Source organism: Phasianus colchicus, chromosome 10 (assembly GCF_987193195.1).
Source record: "Phasianus colchicus chromosome 10, bPhaCol1.hap1.1, whole genome shotgun sequence".
NCBI classification, from domain to species: domain Eukaryota; kingdom Metazoa; phylum Chordata; class Aves; order Galliformes; family Phasianidae; genus Phasianus; species Phasianus colchicus.
The window spans coordinates 3,327,340-3,353,225 of NC_143445.1; the positions used below are offsets into that span (position 1 = coordinate 3,327,340).

A 25,886-nucleotide genomic window follows, 5' to 3' on the forward strand; every position below is an offset into this window, starting at 1 on the left:
TCTTCAGTGAAAGAAGGGTCACATGGCTCTTAGACATCAGCACAGACCTGTAAATTTATATATCAAAGTCATGAGATGATTTGGCTTGGAAAGGTCCTTAAAGCCCTTCAGTTTCCAGCCCCTGCTGTGGGCAGGAAATATGGCTCTATACCTTCTGCAAGGCCAGGCTGCCATCCAGCCTGGCAGGAATAGGACAGGATAATAGTTTCTAACTATCACTGCACTCCCTGGTGAAGAATCTCTTCTCACTGTTCCTGAAACCTCAGTACCTAAAGTACCAGAAGGCTGCTACAAGGTCTCCCCAAAGCCTTCACTTTCTAAGCCCAGCTCTCAGCCTGTCTCCATAGGAGTTCTGCAGTCCTGGCTGCTTGTGGACTCTCTCAAGCTGCTGGGGGAATGAGCTGAGTGCAGGTGGGGCCTCATGACTACAGAATAGAGGGGGGCAATCACCTCCCATGCCCTGCTGGCCACACTGCTTTCGATGCAGCCCAGGACTCTATTTGGCATTTTGGGCTACAGATGCATGCTGTTAGCTTACATTCATGTTTTTGTCCACCAACACCTCTGTGTCTTTCTCCTCAGGGCTGCTCTCCATCCAGCCTGCATTTGTGTTTGGGATTGCCCTGATCCCAGGGCAGCACCTTGTGCCTGGCCTTGTTGGGCTCATGAGGGCCCACCTGGGGGCTGTGCAGGTCGCTCTGGCTGGCAGCCCTTCTCTTCAATGTGCTGATGGCACCACTCAGCTTGCTTCCTGAGCTCCAGCTCTTTCTCTTGCTGAAGCAGTTTTATCTGTCCAAAGTCTATGATGCATAAAAATACTGTTAAAAAGTCATAGAAAGTGCTGACAGAATGGAGATTCCCAAGAACCTCAGACAAACAACTTTAAGACTTAAGGTTGTAAATCTGCTTAAATGTTTTCCCAAGTAAAGAGGAAATTGATCAATCCCTTGAATTACTTTGTGTTTCAAATTAACATATTCCTTGCTAGATCTGTAAATTAGCATTCTTTTTTCTTCGTTGTATTTTTCCTGTTTTCACAGTGGAATTTCCTTCTGTTCTATGAAAGGAGAATGTTTGGCAGTAGTCTTTCCTTGTTCTGTGAAGCTTGATGGCACTGTATTATACTTGGTCTGATTTTTTTTTTTGTCTGAAGTGTTCATCTGGATGTGCTTACAGAGTTCTTAATCCAGAAGTGAAATGCAGAGTATGTTTTATCAGAGATGGCTATTCAGCATGGGGGTTTTTGCAGTCAGAAAGCATTACTGAAAGGAAATAAAACAGTGTCCATACCTCGTACATGTAACAGTTGTGCTTGTCTCATGGAAGGAAATCGATGTTGCTGGTGCATTGAGCAATAACCTCATTATGCTGACTTTGCACTGTTGTTCTTGTCTTGTACTTTCTGCCTGGAAAAGCTGACGTAGCTCTTCAGTTAGTGATGATTCCATTGAATCTCCTGATCCATACTTCAGAATCCAGTGTGCTATTGCAATGCAAATAATTACTCTTTACTGTATAACAGTGAGAGTGTTTGCTGTAAAACTTGCTAATGCAGACTTGAAGAAACAGAACTTGGATTTATTCAGGAAATGTTCAGTATTTGTTTTCCTTTGTCTCTGAGCCATTTCAGCAGGTAGTCTTTCAAGCTGCAGCATGTTGTAGTGGAGAGAGGAGAGCAGCAGAAGCTTTGTTTACCTTCTTCCCAAGAATGCAGTTAGCTTTCTTAGCAGCTGACTCCTCTTCTATTTGGTGTCTGCTAGGACTCCAGGCCAGGCCCATTTCTGCAGCGCTGCTTCCCAGCTGGATACCCCCAGCATGTCCTGGTGCTGGGCTCTGTGCTTCTGCCTGCTGGTGGGCTCAGCTCCCCCTGTGCAATCACCACACTCTGCCCCACCATCCATGTTGTTAAGGAAGATGTTAACCAACCTGCATTTAGTGTTGGAAAATCCTGCTCTTGGTTCTGATGCTGTGCGCACCTATCCTACAAAAACAGGCTGAGAGAGCTGGAGATCTTCAGGCTGGAGAACAGAAGGCTCCAGGAGGACCTTCCAGTGGCCTTGCAGTACCTGCAGGAGGCCAAGAAAAGCAGGGAAGGGACTTCTTGTAAGGACAGGTTATGACAGGATGAGGGGGAATGGCTTTAAACTGGAAGAGGGTAGATTTAGATTAGATATTAGGAAGGAATTCTGTCCCGTGAGGGTGGTGAGACACTGGAGCAGGTTGCCCAGTGAGGCTGTGGATGCCCCCTCCCTGGGAGCACTGCAGGCCAGGCTGGATGGGGCTGTGAGCAGCCTGGGCTATGGGAGGTGTCCCTGCCTATAGCTGGGGGTTGGAACCAGGTGATCGTAAAGGTCCCTTCCAACACAAACCATTCTGTGATCCTGTGATTCCATGTTAAGGAAAAAAATGGAGTCTTCCATCTGAACACCTGTTGATGGACTCTGAAGTAAAAACCAAGTGTGATTAGTTTGCTTAAAATGGGAAATAGAACATTACTACTCTGGATTGCACTTCTGATAACCTTTTTTTCTACATAGTTGTTTTCTCAGTACAGCAGGAACTATAGATTTCTGAAGTCCAACTATTTTTGAGCTGATACAATAGAGGTAAAGGAGAGCCTGCTGAGACTTCTGTTTGTCCTGGCAAAAGACAAAGTAAGAGTCTGATAACTTAACTTTGAACCAGAGTATTTGTTGACTGAACTGGCAGTTCTTGGAGATAAATGTTAGTTTCATCTGACAACTGACTACATACCAGAAAGACTCTTTGTTCCTAAAACTTTGGAAACTTCACTTGGAATGCATATATGGACACATACACACTTACAGATAGGAAGCAGGCGAAGGTTACTGGGGTATAAAGATACTACATGGATAGAAGCATGATATTCAGGACACTGTAAGAACATGATTATGAGCAGCTGGATTAAACCGTTCTGTATGCTCACAGTTTGGAGAAAGCAGCTAAAAGCATAACAAGAACATAAAGCCTTGGTTTTCTTCATCCCATATCGTCTCTTTTACTTTGTCCCATATTGTCCCAGTGTGAACTCAGTGAGAAGAGTCTGTAGTTGTGAGGAGGTGTTATTAACGTACACATGCCTTTGGTAATGTTTTTAAACTTCTCACTGATTTTTGGGTGCTTATGCTGATGTAAGCTGGTGGGTGTCTGCTTGCAGTAGTTATGGGGACGTCCCATCTAAATTGATTTACATAACTAACAGTTGATCTACATTTGAAACTGCAGTTATTTCTTGGAGAATAGGCCTGTTTTTCTGAAGGATCAACTTGTTGCTTTGGAGCTTTTCCCCAAAAAGGCATTTTTATGTCATGTTTCCTTGTAAATGGCTTATCAAAATGTTCTTGGAAGCTACAGCATGTTTATCAGTGTTCTTGCTTCTTGAAATTTATTTCTGTATTACCTAAAGGGTATATGGATACTATATGGACTTGAAATTGTACTTTTTTTTTCCTTCTGATTAAAGATACCCACTAGACTTGGGAAATTACAGCTGCATTCTTTTTTGTCTGTCTTTTCCTGAGAATTATAAGAGACTCTGACTGTTAGGGTACTCATCGTGCTCTCTGTGTGAGGAAGTTCTGCCACCTCTTTCTTTGTCCAGGTGAGCTTAATATTGTACTCATTGTGTGTTTAGAGAGGTTTCTTGGTCTGCCTCCAAACAATGTCTGTATCCTCCTATGCTGCCTGATGCTGAGCAGCTGCACTGGACATGTTTAAGGACTGTAATGGGTTCCCCAGGGAAGTGGTTGAGTCACCATCCCTGGATACGTTTAAAATCAATTTGGATGTGATGCTCAGGGCCACGATTTAGCAGAGCGTTGTTAGTTAGGGTAGGATGGTCAGGTTGTGGTTGGACTTGATGATCTTTAAGGTCTTTTCCAACCTGAGCAATTCTATGATTCTTGAACACCTTCAGGGACAGTGACATCACCACCTTCCTGCGCAGCCCCTGCCAGTGTCTGACTGCTCTTTCAGAGAAGGTTTGGAAGAAATGTTTCCTAATATCCAACCTGAATCTCCCCAGTACAACTTAAGGCTATTCCCAGAATAAGGAAATACCTTCATGGTTTTAAAAGCAGATTTTAGCTGCTTGTTTTAAATTCTACCCATTCTTTCTTTGATCTTTTCTTAATTGTGGTCTTACTCAGTGTAAACACCTCAGCCTTCCTGCAGAGAAAGACTTCTCAGCATTGATGTATTTTCTTTTTGCTTTCATCAGTTTATTTTGGTTAAAATTCTTGCCCAGCTCCAATTCAGGCAGAGGAGTAGCAGCTGAAAATGGAGTTTGGAGTTTCACTGGTTCGCAGAGTCAGTGCAAAGTCTGAAGTTCGTGCTTACATTAAAGGTGGTGTGTGTTGTAGTTCTCAGCAGTGAGGAGCTTACTGTGATGTCATTTAATGAAGTTACAAAATGAAAACTCAGTTCTTAGACTAATTTCCTTTTGCCATCATCCCTTTGGCACTCATTCTTTTTTTTTTTATTTTGTTGTTCTCAGGAAATGTTAGAAATTGTGTAATTCACTTATTTTACAGTAATGAAATTGAAAGTGTATCCTAAGGCAAACCGTGATCTGTGCTGTATTTATTGTACGTTATGTAAAGGAAATTCTTATTTTCAGATCCTAGAGTAAGGATTTGGAGCAGCCCTTTAAAGCTTTTTTCCTTGTCAGCAGCTTAAGCTGTAGGGGCTTCACTTTGGCTGGGCTTTATCAGTCTTACTGAATGCAAGCGTAACTTCATAAGGTGCTGTTTATTGGGAAGAAACGTTATTTATCCTTGTGGACTTCAGTTATTGAAGGTACGAAGGCTGCCTTTTTGTCACCATTCTGTAGTAACCAATTATTTCACTCTTTTGCAGCATTTCAGAAACAAGAGAGCCATGGCCACAGAAATCGGCTCCCCGCCCCGATTCTTCCACATGCCGAGATTCCAGCACCAGGCGCCTCGGCAGCTCTTCTACAAAAGACCTGATTTTGCACAGCAGCAAGCAATGCAACAGCTTACTTTCGATGGAAAACGTATGAGAAAAGCTGTGAACCGAAAGACTATTGATTACAATCCCTCCGTAATTAAATATTTGGAGGTTAGTTAATTTTTGTATTCTTTGAAAAACTTCCTTCCTGAAATTCAGGATCCTGATTTCCAGATGTCTGTGGAATAGTCTGGAATACCAGGAGGTCTACTGCTGCAATTTAAAACCAACTGACAAATGTCTGTACACTTTACATGGGATGAATTCAAAAGTCTTTGGTGCTCATAATGAAACTGCACATGTACACAACTGAATTTATAGCTAAATTGTAAGCAGCAGTGTTAACTTCATCTGTATTGGAATTCCAAGCTTGGGAGTTCATCTGAATGTCTTCTGTGATTCTCGTTGTAAACAGTGTAATTGTCCTTGTTTTGGTTTTGAAATAGGGATTTCCCCTCCTCCTCCTAAACCAGGGCACCATAAAATGTATTCTCATTGTACTATATAACGCTGCAGTTATTTAGTGGTCTCTGGAAATCCTTTTCTATATGCTTAGAGAGCAAATGCAGAATAACTGAAATAGGTTTTGTTGAAAAAATGTTTCAGTGAAAAGTGCTTATTTAGCTTTCCTTTTGGGGTGGTATTCATTTCTTCATAAATACAGTTTTTTGATCAAGATGTGCAAATGCTGGCTATTGGCTCAGAAGACATATCATCAAATCTGCAGAGAAAAGGAATTGTTGAAACAGCTACATTGTAAAGGCTTGATGAACTGAATTCAATCTGTTGTAGACTGTGTGATTTTGGTTTGTAGATTTGCTTATGAGAATATTCTTTAAATATTTGGTGCTTATTCTAGGAATGCCTCCCCTCCACCCCAATTCTAAAAAATAGTGGACAAAACCAACTTAAAATCAGACAAACAAAAACTCTGTGTTGTTTTGAAAGCTGGCATATGGTTGGGATATGGCAAAACTCAACTTCCATCTCCACTTGTACCACTCAGTTGATTTGATGTGATCCTATGAAAATGAAGATAAAGGCTCATATGCAGTTCCCTCTTGGCTTAACAAATTCTAACAAGCTAATAGTGTGTGCCAGATGTTTTAACTGCAGTTCTAGCTCATGTTTCTAACACGCACACAGATACAAGTTGGTGAAGTCTGCAAGACGAAGCAAAAATATACTTCATTTCATAAAAAGTGCTTTTTTAAAAGTTGGTGTTTGACATCTCACAAAATGTAAAGCATCCAAGTTATTTTTATCACTGATTCTTCTTGGTTTTATGCATTTGAATGTATTGTTATCTTTACTTAATGCTCATACCAGCCTGGCTATCAGCATGTTCCTTATTTGCTGTAGTGATGGTATAAAACAGGAGTTTTCTTCTTCTTTCCAGAATAGAGTATGGCAAAGAGACCAGAGAGATATGCGAGCAATCCAGCCTGATGCAGGATATTATAATGATGTAAGTAAAATCTTTCTACTTCCTGTGGAAGTTTTGTGGATAAAATTGGTCTGTAAAATTTGAGTGACTCTGCCTATCAGCTGGGATTAGCTTTTCCTCCGCAGGAGGTCTTAACTACATGAAATGTCTTCACCCTGTGTTATCTGCTGCTATTGAAGTCTATGCCCATGAAAAAAACTGAAATTGGATAGGCTTTTAAAGATGGACATAAGAACTTTCATAGTGCAAGGAGCTTAAATCTTCATCTTGAAGATGCTGATTCTGCATGTTTGAGATCATGAGCCAGACCAGTTTCTGAATGCAGATGTGTTTTCCCTAACCCTGCAAATGGGAGCTTGGTTTTCTAGACACAAGTGTTCAGAATATGCATGCTTTCCTTGCAGTTTCTGATTAGAAGTGTTATTTCTAAACCTTCTGTTTCTTCTTTCTTAGTTGGTCCCTCCTATTGGAATGCTGAACAACCCTATGAATGCTGTAACAACAAAATTTGTTCGGACTTCTACTAATAAAGTAAAATGCCCAGTATTTGTTGTCAGGGTGAGTATAGTATTGGATTTATGTAGTTGCATTGCCTTATTTTAGAGCATTGATGTTTTTAACTGAAGAGAGAAACAGAGGATCAGTTAAAATGTTTTCAAATGAAACCACCACGTAGAATGTCTGAACTACTTCTGTGTTTATTTTTTGTGGAGACTTAAGAAATTAAACAGTTAGGTCTAAGTACAAAGTACTACTTTTGGAGTTTGGGGTGCATTTAATCTTTTTGAAAGATTTGTTGAGTAGGTAATGTATTTTGACTCAGGTAAAAGACTGATGAAGGTCAGCACTCCTTAATTCTTGTAGCATCTTTTAACAACTTTTCATTGATTTCAGCTGGGTTGCTTAATATGGCGTGTTGCGTTGGTGCCAATAAACTGTTTCTTCTTTGTGATCAGATTTTGTTGCTGTTGCTTTAACAGTGCTATAACTTTGTTCGGTTGTTAACAAAAGTCAAAAGCCCTCTGGCATGCTTCTGCATTTTTGCCTGTTTTGCACTGATTAGCAAATGACTTAGTAAATACCATTGATGAAATGCTCTGAAAAGTAGCTTAAGATCTGTTCAGATGATTGTGAAGAAATATTTGCAAAGTCGAGTTAAGTCTTTCTTTTTGCAGTGGACTCCTGAGGGGAGACGCTTGGTTACTGGTGCATCTAGTGGAGAATTCACTTTGTGGAATGGACTGACTTTCAATTTTGAAACAATATTACAGGTAAATTCATCTATCGAGGTTTCTGTCTATTACATCGAGGTCCTTTAAGCATATTTTGGGAACACATCAAACACAACTTCACCCTCGTGGTGGACCTGTGGTCTGAATGTGGCAGTGGAAGCATCAGGGTTTGTTGGGTTTTTTTGCTTTTTTTTATTTTGATTTTTATCCTGTTCTGTCCCTGTATCAAACTGTGGCCATAGGCAGTCCTTTAATGCTTCTCATTCTGCTTCCATACAAGGTACTAACAGTTCCAGTCACTTTGGAAACAAAGTGTAAATAAATACCCTCTTATTTAGAGTTTTACAGAGTAAGGGAATCCTTCTCTGCCCCTTCAACTTTTTGAATCTAACTAGATCGTCATTGCTTTCATTCCTTCATTACAGTTGTTTGAGTGGGAGCTTTTCTAACTCTATGTTTGTGTGGTTCAGACAGTTTTTGAACGTGTTTGCTAGAAGTTTTGTTTCTGAATTTACAGGCTCACGACAGCCCGGTAAGGGCTATGACTTGGTCACACAATGATATGTGGATGCTGACAGCAGACCACGGGGGATATGTGAAATACTGGCAGTCCAACATGAACAACGTCAAGATGTTCCAGGCACATAAGGAGGCGATTAGAGAGGCCAGGTTTATACACAATATACCATTTTCTGTAGTACCTATTGCCATGATTAGACTGTTCTCTCAGTGTATTCTGGGTGCAGAAATGCATGGGTTCTGTCAGATTCTGGGAAACTTCCTGCACCACATAAACACAATATTTTCTTTTGTTTCCACATTCTCACCGTTTTGCTGGCACCTTTCTGAATTAGTATTGTCCCAGTATACGCCTCTGCAATATGTTAGAGATGTATTTGTCTGCCGCATTTTGCACTGGTATTCTTTTCATTTTTATATGGTGACAATGTGTATCAGTTATTCCTTTTTATACGCACTGTGTAAGACAACAATTTCATTCCAAATAAAGAATTCAGTCTTTAATAACCTAACTGAATAAAATATAAAGCCTTCAGAAATGAAATACCTGCATAGTTCTCACAAAATAATAAAACACTAAATAAAGTGAAGAACTGCTTGGCTTGGTGAAGCCAAGACTTCCAGTAATACTAAATACCCACACAGACTGCCACATACAGAAGTCTAATGTTAATACTGAATGGGTTCTTCAAGCCTGAAACTGTAAGCAAGCCATTGAAGAGAAGACTATAGGATATTCTCTTGGTTCAGTTTTGATACTTCAAATGTGCAAATGTATATATATATATACACATATAAAAAATGGAATCTAAAGTGATACTGTCAGTAAGGTGTAAATGAAGGATTTCTTTAAAGCAAACCTGCATATAATCTTTAGTGAGATACAGAAATAGAAGAAATGTTTTTAAAGTAAGCCTGAAGAGAAGCTGCAGACCCAAAATGAAGCTAAAGCATTGTTTCTTTGGGTTCAGGTGCTGGCCCTTGGCGATAAAGGTTCACTGCCACCAAAGCACATTCCACTAAAGTCACCATTTTTCTTTGATAGGGTGTAGCATTTTCTGTTTGGTTATGAAAAGTTCTTCTGTTAGATTCAGTTACTGTCATGACTAAATATTATGGCCTTACACTGAATTTCTCTGCTATTTTAAGCTCTCTCCTGATCATAAAGATCAAGGATTTCAAGAGGGCTGTCATGGTCTTTCACTGCACCAGAAAGGGAGTGAGTGCTGTCAGTTGCTGGAGGTGTTCTGGCCCTTGATTAAGGCTGTATAACTCCTTACTTTTCCAGTGACTTTCCTCATGTGATGTTGACTGCTCAATCTGGAAGCTGCTTCTGTGTCTGTAGAATTCTTTTCATGGGTTGGGTAAAGAAGGGAAGTTTACCAAATTTCTTTTACAATAAGTGATATGGTTGTTTTATATACTGTTTATTTTATCACCAGTTGATTCAACTAGTTTTTTCATGTTACCAGCTTTCCCTTATTTTTGCTTTTCTGCTGCAAATCACCTGTGGCTGAAGAGGAGTTTTTTCCCTAAGAACTGTTCTCCTGTGCCTCTATACAGTGTCACTTGCTTATTGTATTGCAAAACATGAAAATCTAGGGTGATGTTTATCGAGTCATATTGCTGTTGCTTCTCATCCTGCAAAAAAGGTGCTACTCTATGCAGTCCTTAGGTAGGAAGGTGCTAAGAATAAGTTCTGGATTTCTCATTTGACTGGGGACAGCAATGCAATAGTAATCCCATGCTAAATTCATGTCTTGTGGTGAAGTGGCAGGCAACGTATTCACTTTAAAGTCCCTGTGTTCAAATGCATCTTTCAGTGTATAACACCTTACAGTATAATTTTGCCCTGTCTGAGAAGCATAGATAATCTGTTAAATGCTGACTTCTTTCCCCTGCTGTGTGTCTTCATGTAACAGTTTCTCACCCACGGATAATAAATTTGCTACATGCTCTGACGACGGCACTGTTAGAATCTGGGACTTTCTACGTTGCCATGAGGAGAGAATTCTTCGAGGTATGTGTACCAAAAGTACTGATTGGGGTATTTCAAGAGGGGGAATCTTTTTTTGACTAGGTATTCACCATACAGAACTATCAGCTTGTCTACATTTTTGGTATTACATCCCTGTCTTAAACCCTCCAAGCAAGTTCTTGTTTGGCTGCTGTTGTTGGTGCCTTAGACTCAGGGCACAGTGCACAATGACATTACACTATTTACTGTCCACTTAAACTCTAAACAATGGAGGTAAATATAAGGACACTCCTAACATTGGTAGAAACAGCTGTTTCTAGATCAGAAATACATATACCTTTCTCCAGACTTCTGTCTTTGTGGCCACTTTTCCTTCAGAGCACACACTTTCATGCAGAGGATTCCATTTTTTTAAGGAGAGTGCCTTCTGCTCAGATCTATAAGGGGCAAGACATGTAATTGTTTCTCAGTTCTTAAGAGAAGGACAGTATTTAGGTAGAGAATACGACTATGCTTTCATCACAAACAATCTTAGCTTTAGTTCAGTAGTTTTCTGTCCCACATCTGTGTGATATTCTGTTGCCTTTCCACTGGCTGTGTAGAGCTTTCTCTTTCTGCAGTCTTAGATAGTAGCTTTTGATAGCTATTTCTATCTTAGAGAATATATTAAAAGTAGGAGTATATATTAAAGGCTGCCGTGAGATTGGAGGTTGTGGTCGTGCAGATAAACTGCAAAGAAGACATGCAATAAAAACATTGGAAGTGTGTTTTCAGGTGTTTTAGCTTGTTCATTGCTTTCCCAATCTAAGGAAGGATTTTTGTTGTTGTTTAAATCACGTCTCCAACTTGGACCTGCCTTGGGTGTTTTATTAAGTCCATCCCTCTCTGTTTCTCTTCACTCTTAAGCTCTTCTTTTACTAAACATCACCACCTGGAAAAAATACTGGGCTTCATCATTCTTGCAATGATAATTTTCTTGTCTGAAGCTGTGTGTAGGCATTACTTAAGGTGCATTTTTTATAGGAGCTGGCAAGGAAATTTGTAGGTTATTATTATATAGATTAATTATTCTAGAAGGACCAAAAAAGATATGAGTTGATTCTTTTGTAAAGCATGAAGAAACCATTCTGCACTGTAGATGTTCTGTACCCTCCTCCAGGTATTTGCAGGAGGGAATGGCGACTGCCTCCATGCAGAGCTGTCGAGATTACAATAAACTCTAACTCTCTTAACGTTCTTGTTATGTTCTGCATAATGCAGGAGGAAAGCATGGAGAAAATAGAACTTACATTTCTTTCTGTTACCTTCTGATTGTGGCCACATCTCAAACAGAATTATGCTTTAATTTCTTATACATTACACATCACAGTCCACGATTTTTAGTTTGCAAAATAGTTCTATAAAGAATCTTTACTGCTTCTTGTACAGTGTACCCACAATACACTTTTATTTTTGATGCAAGTTGGAAATATTCTCAGAACTTATCATATCTCTGAATAAAATTGGGTGGGGCACATTATTTGGTCTCTGAGATAAACAAAAAGAAAATCCCTATGTAACCAACACACAGAGGGGAAAAAAAAAACCACTAATCAACTGAATATCCCTATAAACCCAAACCTGAGTGTTTGTGGAGTGAGGAGGGAAATGTTTTTGCATAACGTGCAAATTTAGTTTTGGTTTTAGTCCTTAAAACCATTAAACTGGTCAGAAGACATATTTTAGAGAGGTACTTTGGAACCACTTAAGAGTGTCGTTGGTGGGAAATAGGAGCTTTCAATCATTGCTAGGAGTTCAGTGCTTATACCTTTGGGAAACTGATCTTCAGCTTTTTGCATCTCCACTTGCATTCTGCTCGTAGAAATGCTTTGTTTAGTGGAACCTTGAAAACGTGATTCCAGAATTAGTGATCTGTAAATTGAAATTCTGCTGGAACTTCACTAAGAATATAGTTCATAATGTGCAAAAAACGTTTGTGACAAATACTGTGGTAAGGAATGATTATTTCCTACTTTTGCAAACCATGTTTCACCTACTCTGATCCATATTGATGCTGTGAAGTTGAAGTGATTCTACAGTACTGATATTAAAAAAAAAAACTTCATTTAGTATATATATTTAGCATGTATATATTATAGTACTCTTTAGCTAATCTGACTGAAGTTCAAATTCAAGTGAAACTGTTGGTTTACAGTCAGATGTGTTCATTTAAAAAGTTTCTTCCTCAGGATAAAATATCCATCTATGGTTATTCCTACTAATTTTTCAGTATAATTAAGAAATCTAGTTTAAAAAACAAGCTTAAGAACTTTTATGCTACAGAATGCTTTTAAAGCAGTTTTGTAAAGAACAGCAGCAGTAGTGGGGTAAGCTTTGCTGGTATAGGAAGGACAACATTCTGTAAAGTTATTACAGATACTTGTTTGCACTAGAATGAACTGATACAATTTATTTCCTTATTTGATGAAAGTGATCTAAATGAGCAATTCTAGTCTTTCTTTCTAAGGACTGAGAAAACAAATGGGAAGCCCTAACTTACATGGGGCTTTTAAAAAGGTTTTGCTCAAGTTTTCAACTGTCTACAGTAGGCTACGCAATGTTTTCAGTAGGCAAAGCTATGAAAATGTAGGGTGCACAAGGCAGAGTGTATTAACTGTGTTCAGCTTCCTTATTTTTCAAAACAAAAACAAACAGCACTCCCTGTTTTTTTCTTCATAATGCCATAAGTTCTGGGCCCTTTTTCTTTAACGTGTCCCTTTGCTGCCCAGCTTCTCCCTGATGTATGCTGCTTTGCTGCTGTTTCTGCCATCGTGCCTTTCTGGTGCATGGTAGGTGGGTTCTTCAGTTTTGTTAGATTTATATGATAATTAATTGAGCCCATTTTAATACCATAAGTAAGTAAATGGGTTTAAAATCTTGAATTCTTGGGGAATAATCTTTAAAGTAACTCAGAGGAAATTACTTTGGAAGAACTTGACAGTGGGGGAAATGGCATCAAGTCTCACACACTTACAAGTTTGTGTTTCCTCAACCCAGTTGTGGTCCATCTCTTCTCCTGAAGCAAAGCTGCTGTTTCTGATTCCTAATCTCCTAATTCTGCACCAGAAGTTTCTGCCTATATTAATTTCTGTAATGCTGTCATCTTAAACTGGTAACAAGAATAGTGTGTTGCACTTGCTAAAATGCAGTGGTAGAATTCAAACGTGTTAAAAATAAAAATGTTTTTCTAAAATATCAAGACATAGAAAACAGTATATAGAATATCAGTACTTAGTTTTCACGTTAGGACTGTGACTCTGCAAGTCTATTTGCAGTAATTGTATAACAAAGCACTTACCAGGTCTTCATTCTCACTAACTGCAGTGAAAATGCCAGGGCTCATGTAACAGTTCCCACTTCTATACTAACTTAAATATTGCATATTAACGGGTTTTAATAGTCCTAATTAAATTGGAAGCATTGGAATGGGGACAGAAGAGTAGGGAGTGAGTGTCTGGTGTCTATTTATTTTTATTGAGAAATTATTGTTACCAGGGATTTTAAAGTGATTATGAATCTCTGGCTGTTGGATCTAAATTCCTGAGATAATTTTGAGTAGTTTGTTAATAAACACATGATTCCCAGAGTGAAACTGTTGGGAAGCTATCAGTTGGGGAGCTACAAATGTATTTTTGGTGGTGTCAGTTCCTCTGTTGTTCCATTTCCTTCCTTTCACAGTGATGCACACAAAATCGAGTTGAAATCTCTGCTGTATGGTTTTTGTTCTGAGCTCCAGATTAACTGTATTCCCAGGACATAAGAGGTTGCCTGGCCTAAATAGGTTTCTTTGGACAAATTGGTTCTACCCAGCTTGGTGAAGGATGGTGAGCCAGGACTTCTTCAGGTGTTTTGTAGGTCAATTTTCTGTTTGTAGAACAGAATAATACAGTAAGTTATCTTTTAGCCAACATAGTAGATTTAACAAAAGATTTTTCATATCCCAATTGAAACACTAACAAGCAGTCACAATTCCTTTACATTCTCTCTGTGTTTAAAGATTGCAGTTTGTAACAGAACATAACTTCTTATGGGTACACTGAGCTACTCCTAAGGAAGGTCTTTTTTTCTTGTGTATTTAATTACATTGCTCTGCCAGGAGTGTCTTCAGGCTTAACAGCAGTACAAACCCTCATTACCTACAGAATAACATCTGTGTGCATACACACACACGTGAAGTCACTGTAGTTCTGGTAAACTGTACTGTTTTGTTTGCTCACAAGATCTGAAAAAGCTATCTCCACAATTATTATGCTGAAATAACTGAAGATGGTTTTTCTTCTTTCCTTCCTTCGTTCTACTCTGTTTCTGGATCTTCATCAGCAAATAAAATCTCATGTAATGTCTGATTACATATTACACTAACCTGTGCAGGTCTACACCTGAGCTTTCTGCCTGCAGGTGAGGGATCTCTTCACAGTTCTTGCTGTCCACTACCTTCAACAAATAGGGAACTTTATACTTAAATTTAGAGAATGTGTTAAATAGTTTAAAAGGGACCTGGGAAGCAGAACTAGCCAGAACTGTCTTCATTTTCATCCTCTGATTTTAAACACATGCTGGTAGCTATCTCTTAGCCTTTAAAGTAGCATGGCCTCAAAAACTGTTACCTTTTCTTGGCATGTAATTGAACTCTGTGTTGGATCATTTAAAAGAGGAGAAATGCTGAAGCTGCCATTTCACCATATTTTCCCTTTCTCTAGAAGTTTATCTTGTTTTCCTTGTTTTTGTAGAGTTAGAAAACCCATCAAATTCAATAACTGTATATATGCTGATACTGTTTTTCTTTTAAGCAGCTGTAGTGTTTAAACCTTTGATTTTCAGTGGGAACGTGCTGCTTCTTGCTGTCAGGATTTCTGGTATATATCTGCTACATCTTAGTTTGCTGATGCATCTCTCTATGGCTGAACATTAGAAGGATTTTTCCTGGAAGCAAAAGCTCAAGATGGATATTTGTTTGATACTGACACCAACTGTGTCGATTTAAAGAAGGCAAACTGAAAAAACTTTAGTTAGTGTTTGAAATGTCAATGTTGGATCAGTTAAATATTTTCTTTCTTGATGGCTTTTAGTACGCTGCTTATGTTGCATGGCATTGATTTTTGTGAGTCTTCATTGCCATTGCCAAAGCAGTGCTTGGGATGGGGTGAGGAGTAAGTTGCAGCAACGTCTTTTGAGGTGCAGTTAACTCTCTGAACAGCTATGCATCACTTTTCACGTGTTTTAAATGCAAACAATGCTAGGGAGGTTACTGGGATGTTAATTGTTAATATGTGAGGGATATTTTTTCACTCTTCTTAAGTAGTTCAGGTGACTTTTGCTCAATCTAACACATTATGACACTCTCGGTGAGACAGGAGCCCTTTTGTTCTGTTGTATGCATAGTACTATTCCTGTTACTTCTTTTTTGGAGTTGCATGAGTATAAAGTTCTTCATATGTTCTGTTTTCTGCTGCCTTTCACTTTTTCATCTTACTAGGAAATCTTTCATTTGTCTTTGTGAGATTTGAGTGAGGAATACTGTATCCCAGAATCACAGAATGGCCAGGGTTGGAAGAGACCTCAAGGATCATGAATCTCCAACCTCCCTGCCACATGCAGGGCCACCAACCTCAATTTCCAGCTTCATCAAGCAAAGGAGATTTTCCTACAGCTTCTCTCTTTTCACAGATTTGATATGTGTGTACAGATATTTTCATGAGCTCATAAGTTGTCTCAGTACTTCTGTTACTTGCTGGGATACTGAATACAATTCTCTGAGTAGATAGGAAGAATCCAACATCTCCTGGCTTAACGCTGCTATAAAATGTTCAGGTGTCATCTAACAACTCAGCTTTCTTCCTGTAAGTGACTTGCAAGGCTTTGGTATCTTGGTTTTCTCTCTGTATAAAGTTTTCTTATAATATAAGAGGTATTATAGGTAGGTATTGTTAAACTACTGAATTCTGCTTGTGTTCAGTGTAAAAATCTGAGAATTGAGAATCTTCCTCCTCTGACTTCTATCAGATTTTCTTTTTGTGAAGTGTTCCACCTTGACCAGAAACAATTATTTTTATCAACTATACTTGAGTTGCTAGGATCCTATGATTAAAAGGTGATTATTAAAAAAAAATATGGTGCTTAGGAGTAGCTCCATATTGCTTTTGCTCCAATCTCTGAAACAGTGCTGGGGGAAATGGAAACTGCTGAAGACTGCGCTCAGAGCTGACTGTCTCTTATATGCCTAAAAGTGCTTGGTCTTTATTACAGTTCTGAGTTCTGTTATGGCTTAGGTACAATGTGCTATATCTCAGAATTCTGATTCTTACCTAGAATCTTTTTTTTCATTAAATCATAAAGTTAATATCTCATAATGTACAGGATTCTCAATTAACTTACAGAGATCATGAGAGATGAGCTGCAGTGCTGTGTTTGTTGTTTTGTTTTGTTTTTTTTAAAGAGGGTCATCAAACACTTCTGTCTGTCAACACTTCAAGTAAGACAAGAATGAAGAGGCACTGTGCAAGAACTAGATTATTTCAGAATCAATTTTGAAATCTTTTCCTCCCTGAAAAATATCCTGAGTTTCCAAGCTGTGTAATCTGTCATATTGACTCTAAGGGAAATTTCATGCTAAAAAAAGAGTAATCCGTTTTGTTAAGCTTGGAGAGGCAATGCTGGAAGACCTGTGACTGGCTGTCATAGGACAGCCAACTCTTAGTGCTGTTGAAACACAAGATACTTCTTTCAGAAGTTATGTAATTGCATCACTTGGGTTTCTTGCATCTGCATCCTCTCACCTGCTATCGGTTACAGGTGGTGGATGAATACTGGACTAGGTGAAAACTTTTGTGCAGCTTGTTAGTACATACACTGCAGCAGTGAGAACTTCACTGTGGTGTTGTGATTACATTCAGACAATATTCAGTGTCCTTAATCTCATCTACAACACGAACTATTAATCCAGGTGCATGAGTTTTATCCTAAAGCTCTTCTTCTTCTTTTTGAGATAGAAACAATATTGTAATCAGATTTCATTGATGCTAATGGAAAAACTCCCCAGCTACACAATTGCTTAAATAATCATGGTGAGATAAAAATCAATTCTTCTATCTCGGCACAAGGGCAGTAGTTGAAATGAATACAGACTGTATGCATTAAGGGTGGTGGCTTCCTTATATCTACTTGTGAATACTGGCCAGATCAAAGATTCCAGCAGAAGCAGAATGGTCTGAGTTAGTCTTATGCAAGTTTTTGTTAGTAACTCATCTTCTCTGATATAATCTTAAGCAGATACATGCTCAGAATTGGGCTCTTTATGTCTTTAATGAAATCTAGTCTTAGATTCCTATAGAGATATGGTATTTCTTAAGAAGTATTAGAAGTCTTATATCTATCTAGCCTTACTGAAAAATGATCCTTGTCTCTCTGTAGAAGCTTTCCTTGCGAGCTTCTTGACCAGTTCTCTGTAATGTGTAAATTAAACAATTAAACAGACCACTTTTTTTTTTTTCAGATTTTTAACAGCAAATAAGTTCAGAAGCTTTTGTATGTCTGGGTAAGCATAGATTTTTGCAAAGCCTTTGATATTTTCTGTTGCATTGTTGTTCGTGCTGCAGTTATTTCTGACTATTAGGTAAGCAGTAGCAGGAAATAAGCTCAGAGTGATACTCTGGGTTTAGGAATGAAACACTTTCCATCAAGTTTTATCATATGAGTAATACTGTCACGGCGTTCTGTTACGTAATGTTACATGTTCATATGGACAGCCTGGCACTGGAAGACAAAGCTTGCACGTTTTCCCTAAAATACAGTAGTATTTTTTTCTCTCTGTCCTACTTGCCTGGCCTTACTTATTACAAGAAGTGAGTCGTCCTGCTCATCTCCTGTGTCATTTGTAGAAGACAGAGTCAAAAGAGAAACAGGGGAACGTACTGTAAAGGCAATACACAGCAGAGCAGGAGAAAGGGGTAAATAAGAATCCTGAAAAAAACCTGGTTATAAAGTAACTGGAGATGTCTAGGGTAGCAGATGGAAAGAAAAATGGAAAGAAAATGGAGGCAGTGTCAGTGCAGGAATAAAAAAATTAATAAGACAGCAGATGATGTAATGATTGTAAAGATGTAATAGCAGTGTGAGGAGATCACAGAATGATAGAATGGTTTGGGTTGGAAGGGACATTTAGGATCATTTGTTCCAACCCCCTGCTATAGGCAGGGACACCTCCCATAACCCAGGTTGCTCACAGCCCCATCCAACCTGAGATGAGAATGAAGTTACAGAAACTGCAGGTGGTTCTGTTCCTGGCACTGTAGGAATAAATGGGGGCAAATTGTATCATGAGAACAAGAGAAGGCTAGAGAAGGGACTGAGTGGCGCACGTGGAAGCTGCTGTGGGCAAACACAAGCAGACACATGCACTGTGTATGTGTACATGTATGTATACTGTACTGTATGTGGAAGCACTTGTGGTGCATATCCATCTACATCCACATACATTTTTCCCAAATATCTTTTAAATTGTATGTTCTCAGACCTGATTTTAGGTTGGTGAGTGTGAGTATGGCTAGGAACACATCCTGTACTCATGTTGAAGTGAAGTATGGAGTGCTATTTTAGTGAGTGGTGCCATAGTTCCTGCCTACCAGAGACAAGATTTAGTTTTTAATCCCCCCAAGAAGTGCTGTGGTTCTTCATTATTCTATCCCAAGTTTTGTTTATTTAAATGCTCTAAAACTAGAATACCCAGCGTTGCTATTCAGACCCAAGGCTTGCTGAATTGCTTCAATTGTGATACATTCAAAGCACATATATGCTGCATAGTTCTACAAAAAGTAGTTTTTACATTAAGTGTGCAAGCACAATTTCCATGTACAGTGGAAGAATTTTCCACGTACAGTGCCAGAACCTTCCAAATAACAGATTCATTTTGCAGTGAGAATGCAATTTAATTTTGGTGCTTCCAGATAAGGACTCTTTGCAGGAAAGTGAACACTACTGAAGGGAAGATATTTTCATTTTGGCTACTGGAAGTATGTGTGTGTTGCAAGTAAAGGGTCTTAGAAATTTTACAATTTTGAATTTTATGTTGGAATGTATTGTTACTCTTTTCTGGAAGTTAAGACATGCTGGAGCCACTGCATGGCAGCTTCCAACCAAGCACGGTCCTAGGGGTCAGAAGTACACCCATATAGGAGAAAGCTACTACTTTGACATGTATATATATTATCTATATGTCAAATATATATAATATTTGTCTTACTAGAAGTTTCACAGGTGAACACTTCTTCACTTCTACAGAGAGTTGAGCTCACTCTCTGTAATTGTTATCTCAGTGGAAGCACCTGACGCTCACAGTTCTGCTGCCCTTCCCATTCTGGCCATATGTTTGACAGTTCTAAAGCAGAGGTTAGCTATACCTCTTTTAAAAATGCAGTATTTCCTCAATATTTGTTATTCTTTATATATATGTATGAATGTACCTTTTTGCTTACCAAATAAGTTTTGAATAGCAGCTTATGTACGCAGGAGCCTGACCTGAGAAACAGTGTTAAGAACTGCAGGAAGAGGAGCAAAGTGCTCCTACTCTAGAAATCTCAGGAAGTAAACTGAAAATTTGCCTTCAGAAAAGCTGAAGCTTAAAATTGGGAAAAATAATACCTTTTAGTAAAAGCAAATCCTGCTTTCTGGTGTATGTGCAAATGCACGTTTTCTACCATAGCTGGAATAATTTATTTTTTTTAATGATGGAGAAGGAAATGTATTTTAAGTTTTACATTAAAACCTTAGTTGTAAATCCTACATCACTTTAAAAACCTTTCTTTTAAGGGAGGCATTAATGCTCCATAAACTGATAGCTGAACTGGATCTCTTCTTGCCCTTTAAGTGCAGGGTGTAGCTCACAATGCAGTTTCTGGTGATTTCATTAATAATTAATTACCATTTTCAAAAGATGTTAAGGAGAATAAAGTGTGAATATTTATAGAACTTTTTGAGATTTGAACTTCTCTTTATAGCTGGTTGCTGTCTGTTCCTCCAAGGTAGTCCTATTCTAGTTTGTTGTTCAGCATGCCTCAAGGAGGACATAGCTTTTAAGTATTTAGTTGAGAATTTACATAATTTAACACAAGGCCTAATGTTCATTAAGAACTGTTTTTCATTAAAAACTGAGGGTCTTTCTGGCTTTATAAATGATGGATACATGCAAACATTAAAATCTGTATCTTTCAATTGAATGAAGAGATTCCTTTCCGCATCCAACTTCCCATCAGCATAGAATTTCAAAAGAATGTAAAACATTCCCCTTTAAAAAGACAATTTTCATGGTTCTTTTATAGTTAGAAATGCATAGCACAACTGGATGTATACTTGATATTCACAGGTAAGTAATTTCCTTTTATGGGAATGCCCAGAAATTTGAGTTGACGCTCGCTTGATCTTTCAGAAATGTTGCCACTATGAAAGCAAATATTATGATAAAATTAATAGTTCTAATTAAAAAAAAAAAAACAAACCACCATGTCATTTGTCTCCTCCTGTAGTCCACTGGAAGTTATTCAGAATACCATTTTTACTGTGAGATTTTTCATCTTTTTCCACTGTTCTCTTACTGGTGCAGTGGATCAGTGTGAGAGCTCTGCTGAATTTTAGGAACCATGCTGTGTTCTTCGAGGCTTTCAAGATGAAAATAGATAAAACAATGAGCAACCTGTTCTGACCTTACAGCTTTGAGCAGGAGATTGAGCTAGAGGATTCTTAGGTTCCTTCCATCCTGTCATACTGCGATCTTATGATACCAAGTTCCCTTTTTCTTTTGCCAAAAGGGAAAGAAAGGAACAGAAAATCCAAGTGACTCGACTTTTTAGTCTTGCCTCCATTGTTCTGTATGCATATGTAATTTCAGTATCTGTAAGGATTCATCTTTCATGATTACCCAATAGCACATTGTAGGAATTTAATATTTGTTTCCTGCTTCCTTCTTTGTTTCAAAATTCTGTTGTCTTGAAATATGTTGTGTATACAGTGCTGTAAAGCCTCAAAATATACCCACAAGCATCAGTCTATTTTACTTGCTTTCAAAGAAGAACAAAAAGCAATTTAGATACTACTTTCCCCTTTAAATTGCATGTGCATGGTTTTGTCCATCTGCTTTGCCATAGCTGTCCTTGAACATACGTTTTTCTGGATCATCTAAGTTCTGCAGAAAGCTGCAAGTAAACCTGAGTGTGTTCTTAAACCTTCTTTTTCTGCAGGTAAAGTAGGCGTTAGAAAAAGTATTTTTGCTCTCAAGCAAAAGCTGGTCCAGATAGATGGGGTCATAATCAATTTAATACACCATCCCAGGTCCTGACTTTTTTGTTGAAAATATACTATTTAATGTTCAAGTTTAAGTATATTTGCACAAGACTGCAAAATATTAAATGTAATTTTGAGACTGCAAATTATCTTAAAGTCAACAGGAAACGAGAAATTCCTTCCTCTTGAATCATTCTTTGCGAAGTTCTAACCAGACTTACTCTGTTGTTTCTGTTTTTCTCTGAGAAAACTCCACGCTTTTCAAGATGTAACAAATCCAGTGAAATGGAATTTCAAGTGTTAGTGGAGACTGTGCAGGAATCTTTCTGACTGCTAAAGATGAGCTTAGAAAGGAATAACAACTCCAAAATCTGTAATGCAATTCCTCCTTCTGAACTGTGATTATTGGGCACCAGTGAGCACTTACACAGCAGTGCTTTGTGGGCAGCTCTCAGGCACACTTGGATGGAACATAGCATGAGAAGTCTCTGTTCTCTTGCTGCTGACAAGGTCTCTGCTTGGTGTGTTGCAGTGTTACTGCTGGCTGTGCTTGGTCAAGAAGAATCTTACCTTCTGCTCTTTGTCATTTATACACAATAGTTATGCAGAAAAAAATGTTTTAACTTAGACTAACTGGCATAGTAAGAAAAAAAAAGATGTAAGAAAAATATCAAGTCCCAGTAACCTGTGTTATGGGCACAGTCTTGCTTCATTTTAGGTTAGCTGACATAGTGGGTAATAAGAGATCATATCTTCCCTGCAGGGCTCACTCCATGTTATTAAACTCTCACTTAACTCTTGCTTCCCTAGCAGGTTTTCCATTTACATAAAGCCAGTGTAAGAGGTGCTATCTCTGCCATCTGTTTTGTCCCATAGTCGTCATTATTTTGGCCAATTTGTTATTTCTTGTGAACAACAGATATCAATGATGTCCATGACTGTGTGTTTCTGTAGATCACTGTTCTCCATGTGGAGGCCCCTGTTATGCAGAGACTTGAAAGTGAGCATTTGGTGTCGAGGCTAGGAAAGTAAAAAGCTCAGACAACTTTGTCATTGCATTAAATTGCTCGGTGCTCCGCAGTCGTAGTCCGGAGATCAAAGGTAGGTTCTCTGTCCTCCAGACCATTCAGAGCTTATCAAGAGTATAATTTGTTTCCTTAGGAACGGAGAAAATTGGTCATTCTTGCCATCTGTGTGAGCATATTAGGTTTGTCATTGCTGCCATGCGCTACGCTTGCTGACAGCTTCAAAGCTGGTGTTTATAAAAGTGTAATCAGGACTTTTAATGCTGGTATTAAACTTAGAGCCTGTGTTCACGCTACAAAATTGGAACGGCAGAGGCTTTAAGCAGCAAGTGCTGTCCTACCAGCCATTGCTGTAGAGATGTAGCTGCTGCTTCCTGTCTGACAAAACATCCTGCTTGCTCAGAGGCTTCTTGGCATGCTGTGTGCTTCTCCCACTGCCGTTTTCTTTTTCCTGCATCAAGGAATCCTTCAAGAAATATGCAGCCTTTCTTCCTAAGTGCACTTACTGTATGCGTTTCAGTCTACAGTTTCAGCATGATGATGTCTGTGCCCAGTAAGACTAGATGGAAGTACTGGTAATGAAGTGTCTGTGTTCTGCACAATGGTTGGACTTGCATTAGTGTCTGCAGAATCTCGACCTGCCAGGTATTGTCACTGGGGCATCTAGCAAGCCCATAGCCCTTTACTGAAATTCAAAGGAGGTTTTAATAATGATAATTTATTCCACAGAAATTATTTACTGGAAGTATCATGTCATTTTTAACCCATTATGAACTGTTTAATGGAACAAAGTATTTTTGTTCCAGTATGCTGGTTATATTTGAATATTCGATTTTTTTTTTTTTTGCAAGATGTCAAAGTGCAGTAAGAAATTGGCATTAAGTTTTTCTGAAAAATGCCATGGGGGGTTTCTTGAAGCATTATACATCACAGTGATCTAACAAAAACAGTTTGGTTATGGTGCCTGAAAATGGGCAATTTCAGAGTTCGTATTAGAATTTAATGTTATGAGACTGCCATAGGAGTAACCTTAGAAATTAATTTTGCATTTGCTAGACATGAAGAGCATCAGATTATTTCTCCTGCAGTGTCTACTCTTTGCCATCCTTGCACAGAATGCAGGTCAGGAGTGAAAAGCAAATCCATTTTTTCCAGTTTAGTATGGTCCATGGCATTGTGCTGCCAGTTGCTGTGAGCTGGACATCTGCTGACTTAAGGAGCATGGTCTACCAACTAGATGTCATGTGAATGCATCTCCAGTTCCAACCTATCTGAATAAATTAACTGGTAGTGAAAGGTTATGATGAACTGTATTCATCCCTGGTAAGAAAGTTCACTTAGTAGAAGAAAAGTCCTTTCATAAAACCATATTAGCTATACCAGGCTTTAAGTTTACTCATTTGTACCTGAGAGCAGGAATGATGGGTTTTGCTGCTCGTTTTGCTGTCATGCATAGCACTCTAAAGGCATTGTGTAAAAACTTAACTCCTCAGTGTTTTCTCTTCTGAAAAAGATGCACTGATACAGAATCATGGTCAGCATCGCTGTTACGCTGTCTTGAGGAGTGTAGGATGCTGCTGATTGCATACACATAATTGAAGCTCAGTCACCAGTAGATGAAGCACCTGTTACCCTTCAAGCCAGGTATTTCTCCACCTGCTGTACCTTTTTCTCCTCTGTAGTGCTTTGTCACAGCTGATCGTGTTCTTGGCACAATGACACTTGTAATGCTGCATCTTCTGGCAGCAGATAATTCAGAAGGGAATGAATGTGTTCCAAAAACAGACACTAGTCTAATGAAGGTGTGTATTTTGTGTACTAAAGCAATAACTGTATTTTAACTTGCACTGAAAATAAACTGTTGATATGGGATTGTACCTGCTAAAGCTTCCTTTTTTTATTAACTTTTTAAAGTTAAAATGTTCTTCGATGCTCCCACAGTGTCGCTGTATTAACAAACATATTAAAAATCAAAGTGTGAATTTGGCAGAACTGTCATCTTTGCCATTTTAGGAGCAGATATCTTTGTTTTTCCATTTCCTCGGTGGTTACCTCATTGGCACTGACGTGCTCTTACAAATCCTGTTCTAAAACAAGAGATGCCAGCTTCTGTGAAAGTCATCTTCTTTGGTCTCTGCTTCTGTTAGTGTTTGAACGGGACTGCATATGGAGAAATATCCATATCATGGGAGGTGAGGCTTTGCTGTTTCTTGTGCAGTCACTGACTCGAGTTGTCAGTAATTTTATTTCACAGAAGATTCCTGAAGTCCAGCTTCCTACAAGAGAAGTACCGCGCTTTCCCACTTCTCAGCCTGCTTAGTTCAACACGGCACAGACAGACAGTAGTGTAAAATGGTTTTTATTTAAAGAGTGCAGATCAGTTCCATTCAGGGGTCAGGAGAGCAGCCTTTTAACGGCGATGGCGTCTTCACTGTTTATGCTCCTAATCCACATGCTTTGTTCTTCTGCTATTCTGCAGGCATTTGCTGTTTTGCCAAAAGCACTGCCTTTTAGCTTCTGTCTCGTGTCCCTGCTTTCCTATATGGACCCAGTTCACTGTTATTCTGTGGACTGGTTTATTCAGTTCTGAGACTGGAAAGGTATTTTTTATATCTCCTCTCTCATTTTTTTCATGTAAGATTACAAACTCTTAAAAACTGCAACAAAACATTGAAAGAAACTTAGACTCCTTAGTAAGAAGGTTCTTTCTGAATGCTATCTGTACTATCTGTGAGGCAAGCACTTATGTTTAGCCTTTTATTTTAAATTCTCATTCTCTACTTGGCATTTTCTTTTGGTGATTTGAGACCAATTTTTTTTTTTTTTAACACAGCTATTGACTCACTCACATGATGGAGGTGTAGCAGATATCTTTTGTGATGGTGTTTTCATATAATGTATAATACTGCTCTAAAACTGGAAGTCATGGCCCACAAATAACTTGCTTATGTTATCAACCTCTATACCCAGAATAGGAATCATGAAAATTCCACTACTAATATAGATGGTTCTGTGCTAGCCTTGTAACAAAGAATTCTTGCAGGCAAGATAAATATTTCAGAGAAAATAGAAAAAAGAAGTTTTTTTTCTCAGCACTTCTGTGGACATGGTCTGAATTGTTCCTTTTCTCCTATTCATGCATTTAATAGATGAACATTCCTTATCTTGGGTTCTTATTTTTGCCCACATCATTTAACTTGACATATTTTATGCAATCATTAGATCGGATTTCTTCTCTGCTTTAAAAAAAAAAAAAAAGCTTTAAAAAGATTTTTCTTTTTTTAAACTTCAGAGAATTCAAGCCAATGCTTTTGGTGCTTGTGTGGAGGGGGGTGCAGTGACATCATGAAGGTGTTTGTGTCAGTTGTAGATGTGGCTTTCTT

General features: G+C 38.5%; 1 protein-coding gene across 1 annotated transcript in view; it reads left to right on the forward strand.

Annotated features, from left to right (window-relative positions):
- WDR33 (WD repeat domain 33) overlaps positions 1–25,886 on the forward strand; it is a 62,682-nt gene that overhangs the window by 10,900 nt on the left and 25,896 nt on the right. The window contains exons 2-7 of the mRNA XM_031604987.2: positions 4,879–5,103; positions 6,392–6,460; positions 6,893–6,997; positions 7,615–7,710; positions 8,189–8,340; positions 10,113–10,210. Coding sequence (XP_031460847.1) covers positions 4,900–5,103; positions 6,392–6,460; positions 6,893–6,997; positions 7,615–7,710; positions 8,189–8,340; positions 10,113–10,210 — 724 coding nt within the window. The 5' untranslated portion in view covers positions 4,879–4,899. The remainder of the gene's footprint in view (positions 1–4,878; positions 5,104–6,391; positions 6,461–6,892; positions 6,998–7,614; positions 7,711–8,188; positions 8,341–10,112; positions 10,211–25,886) is intronic.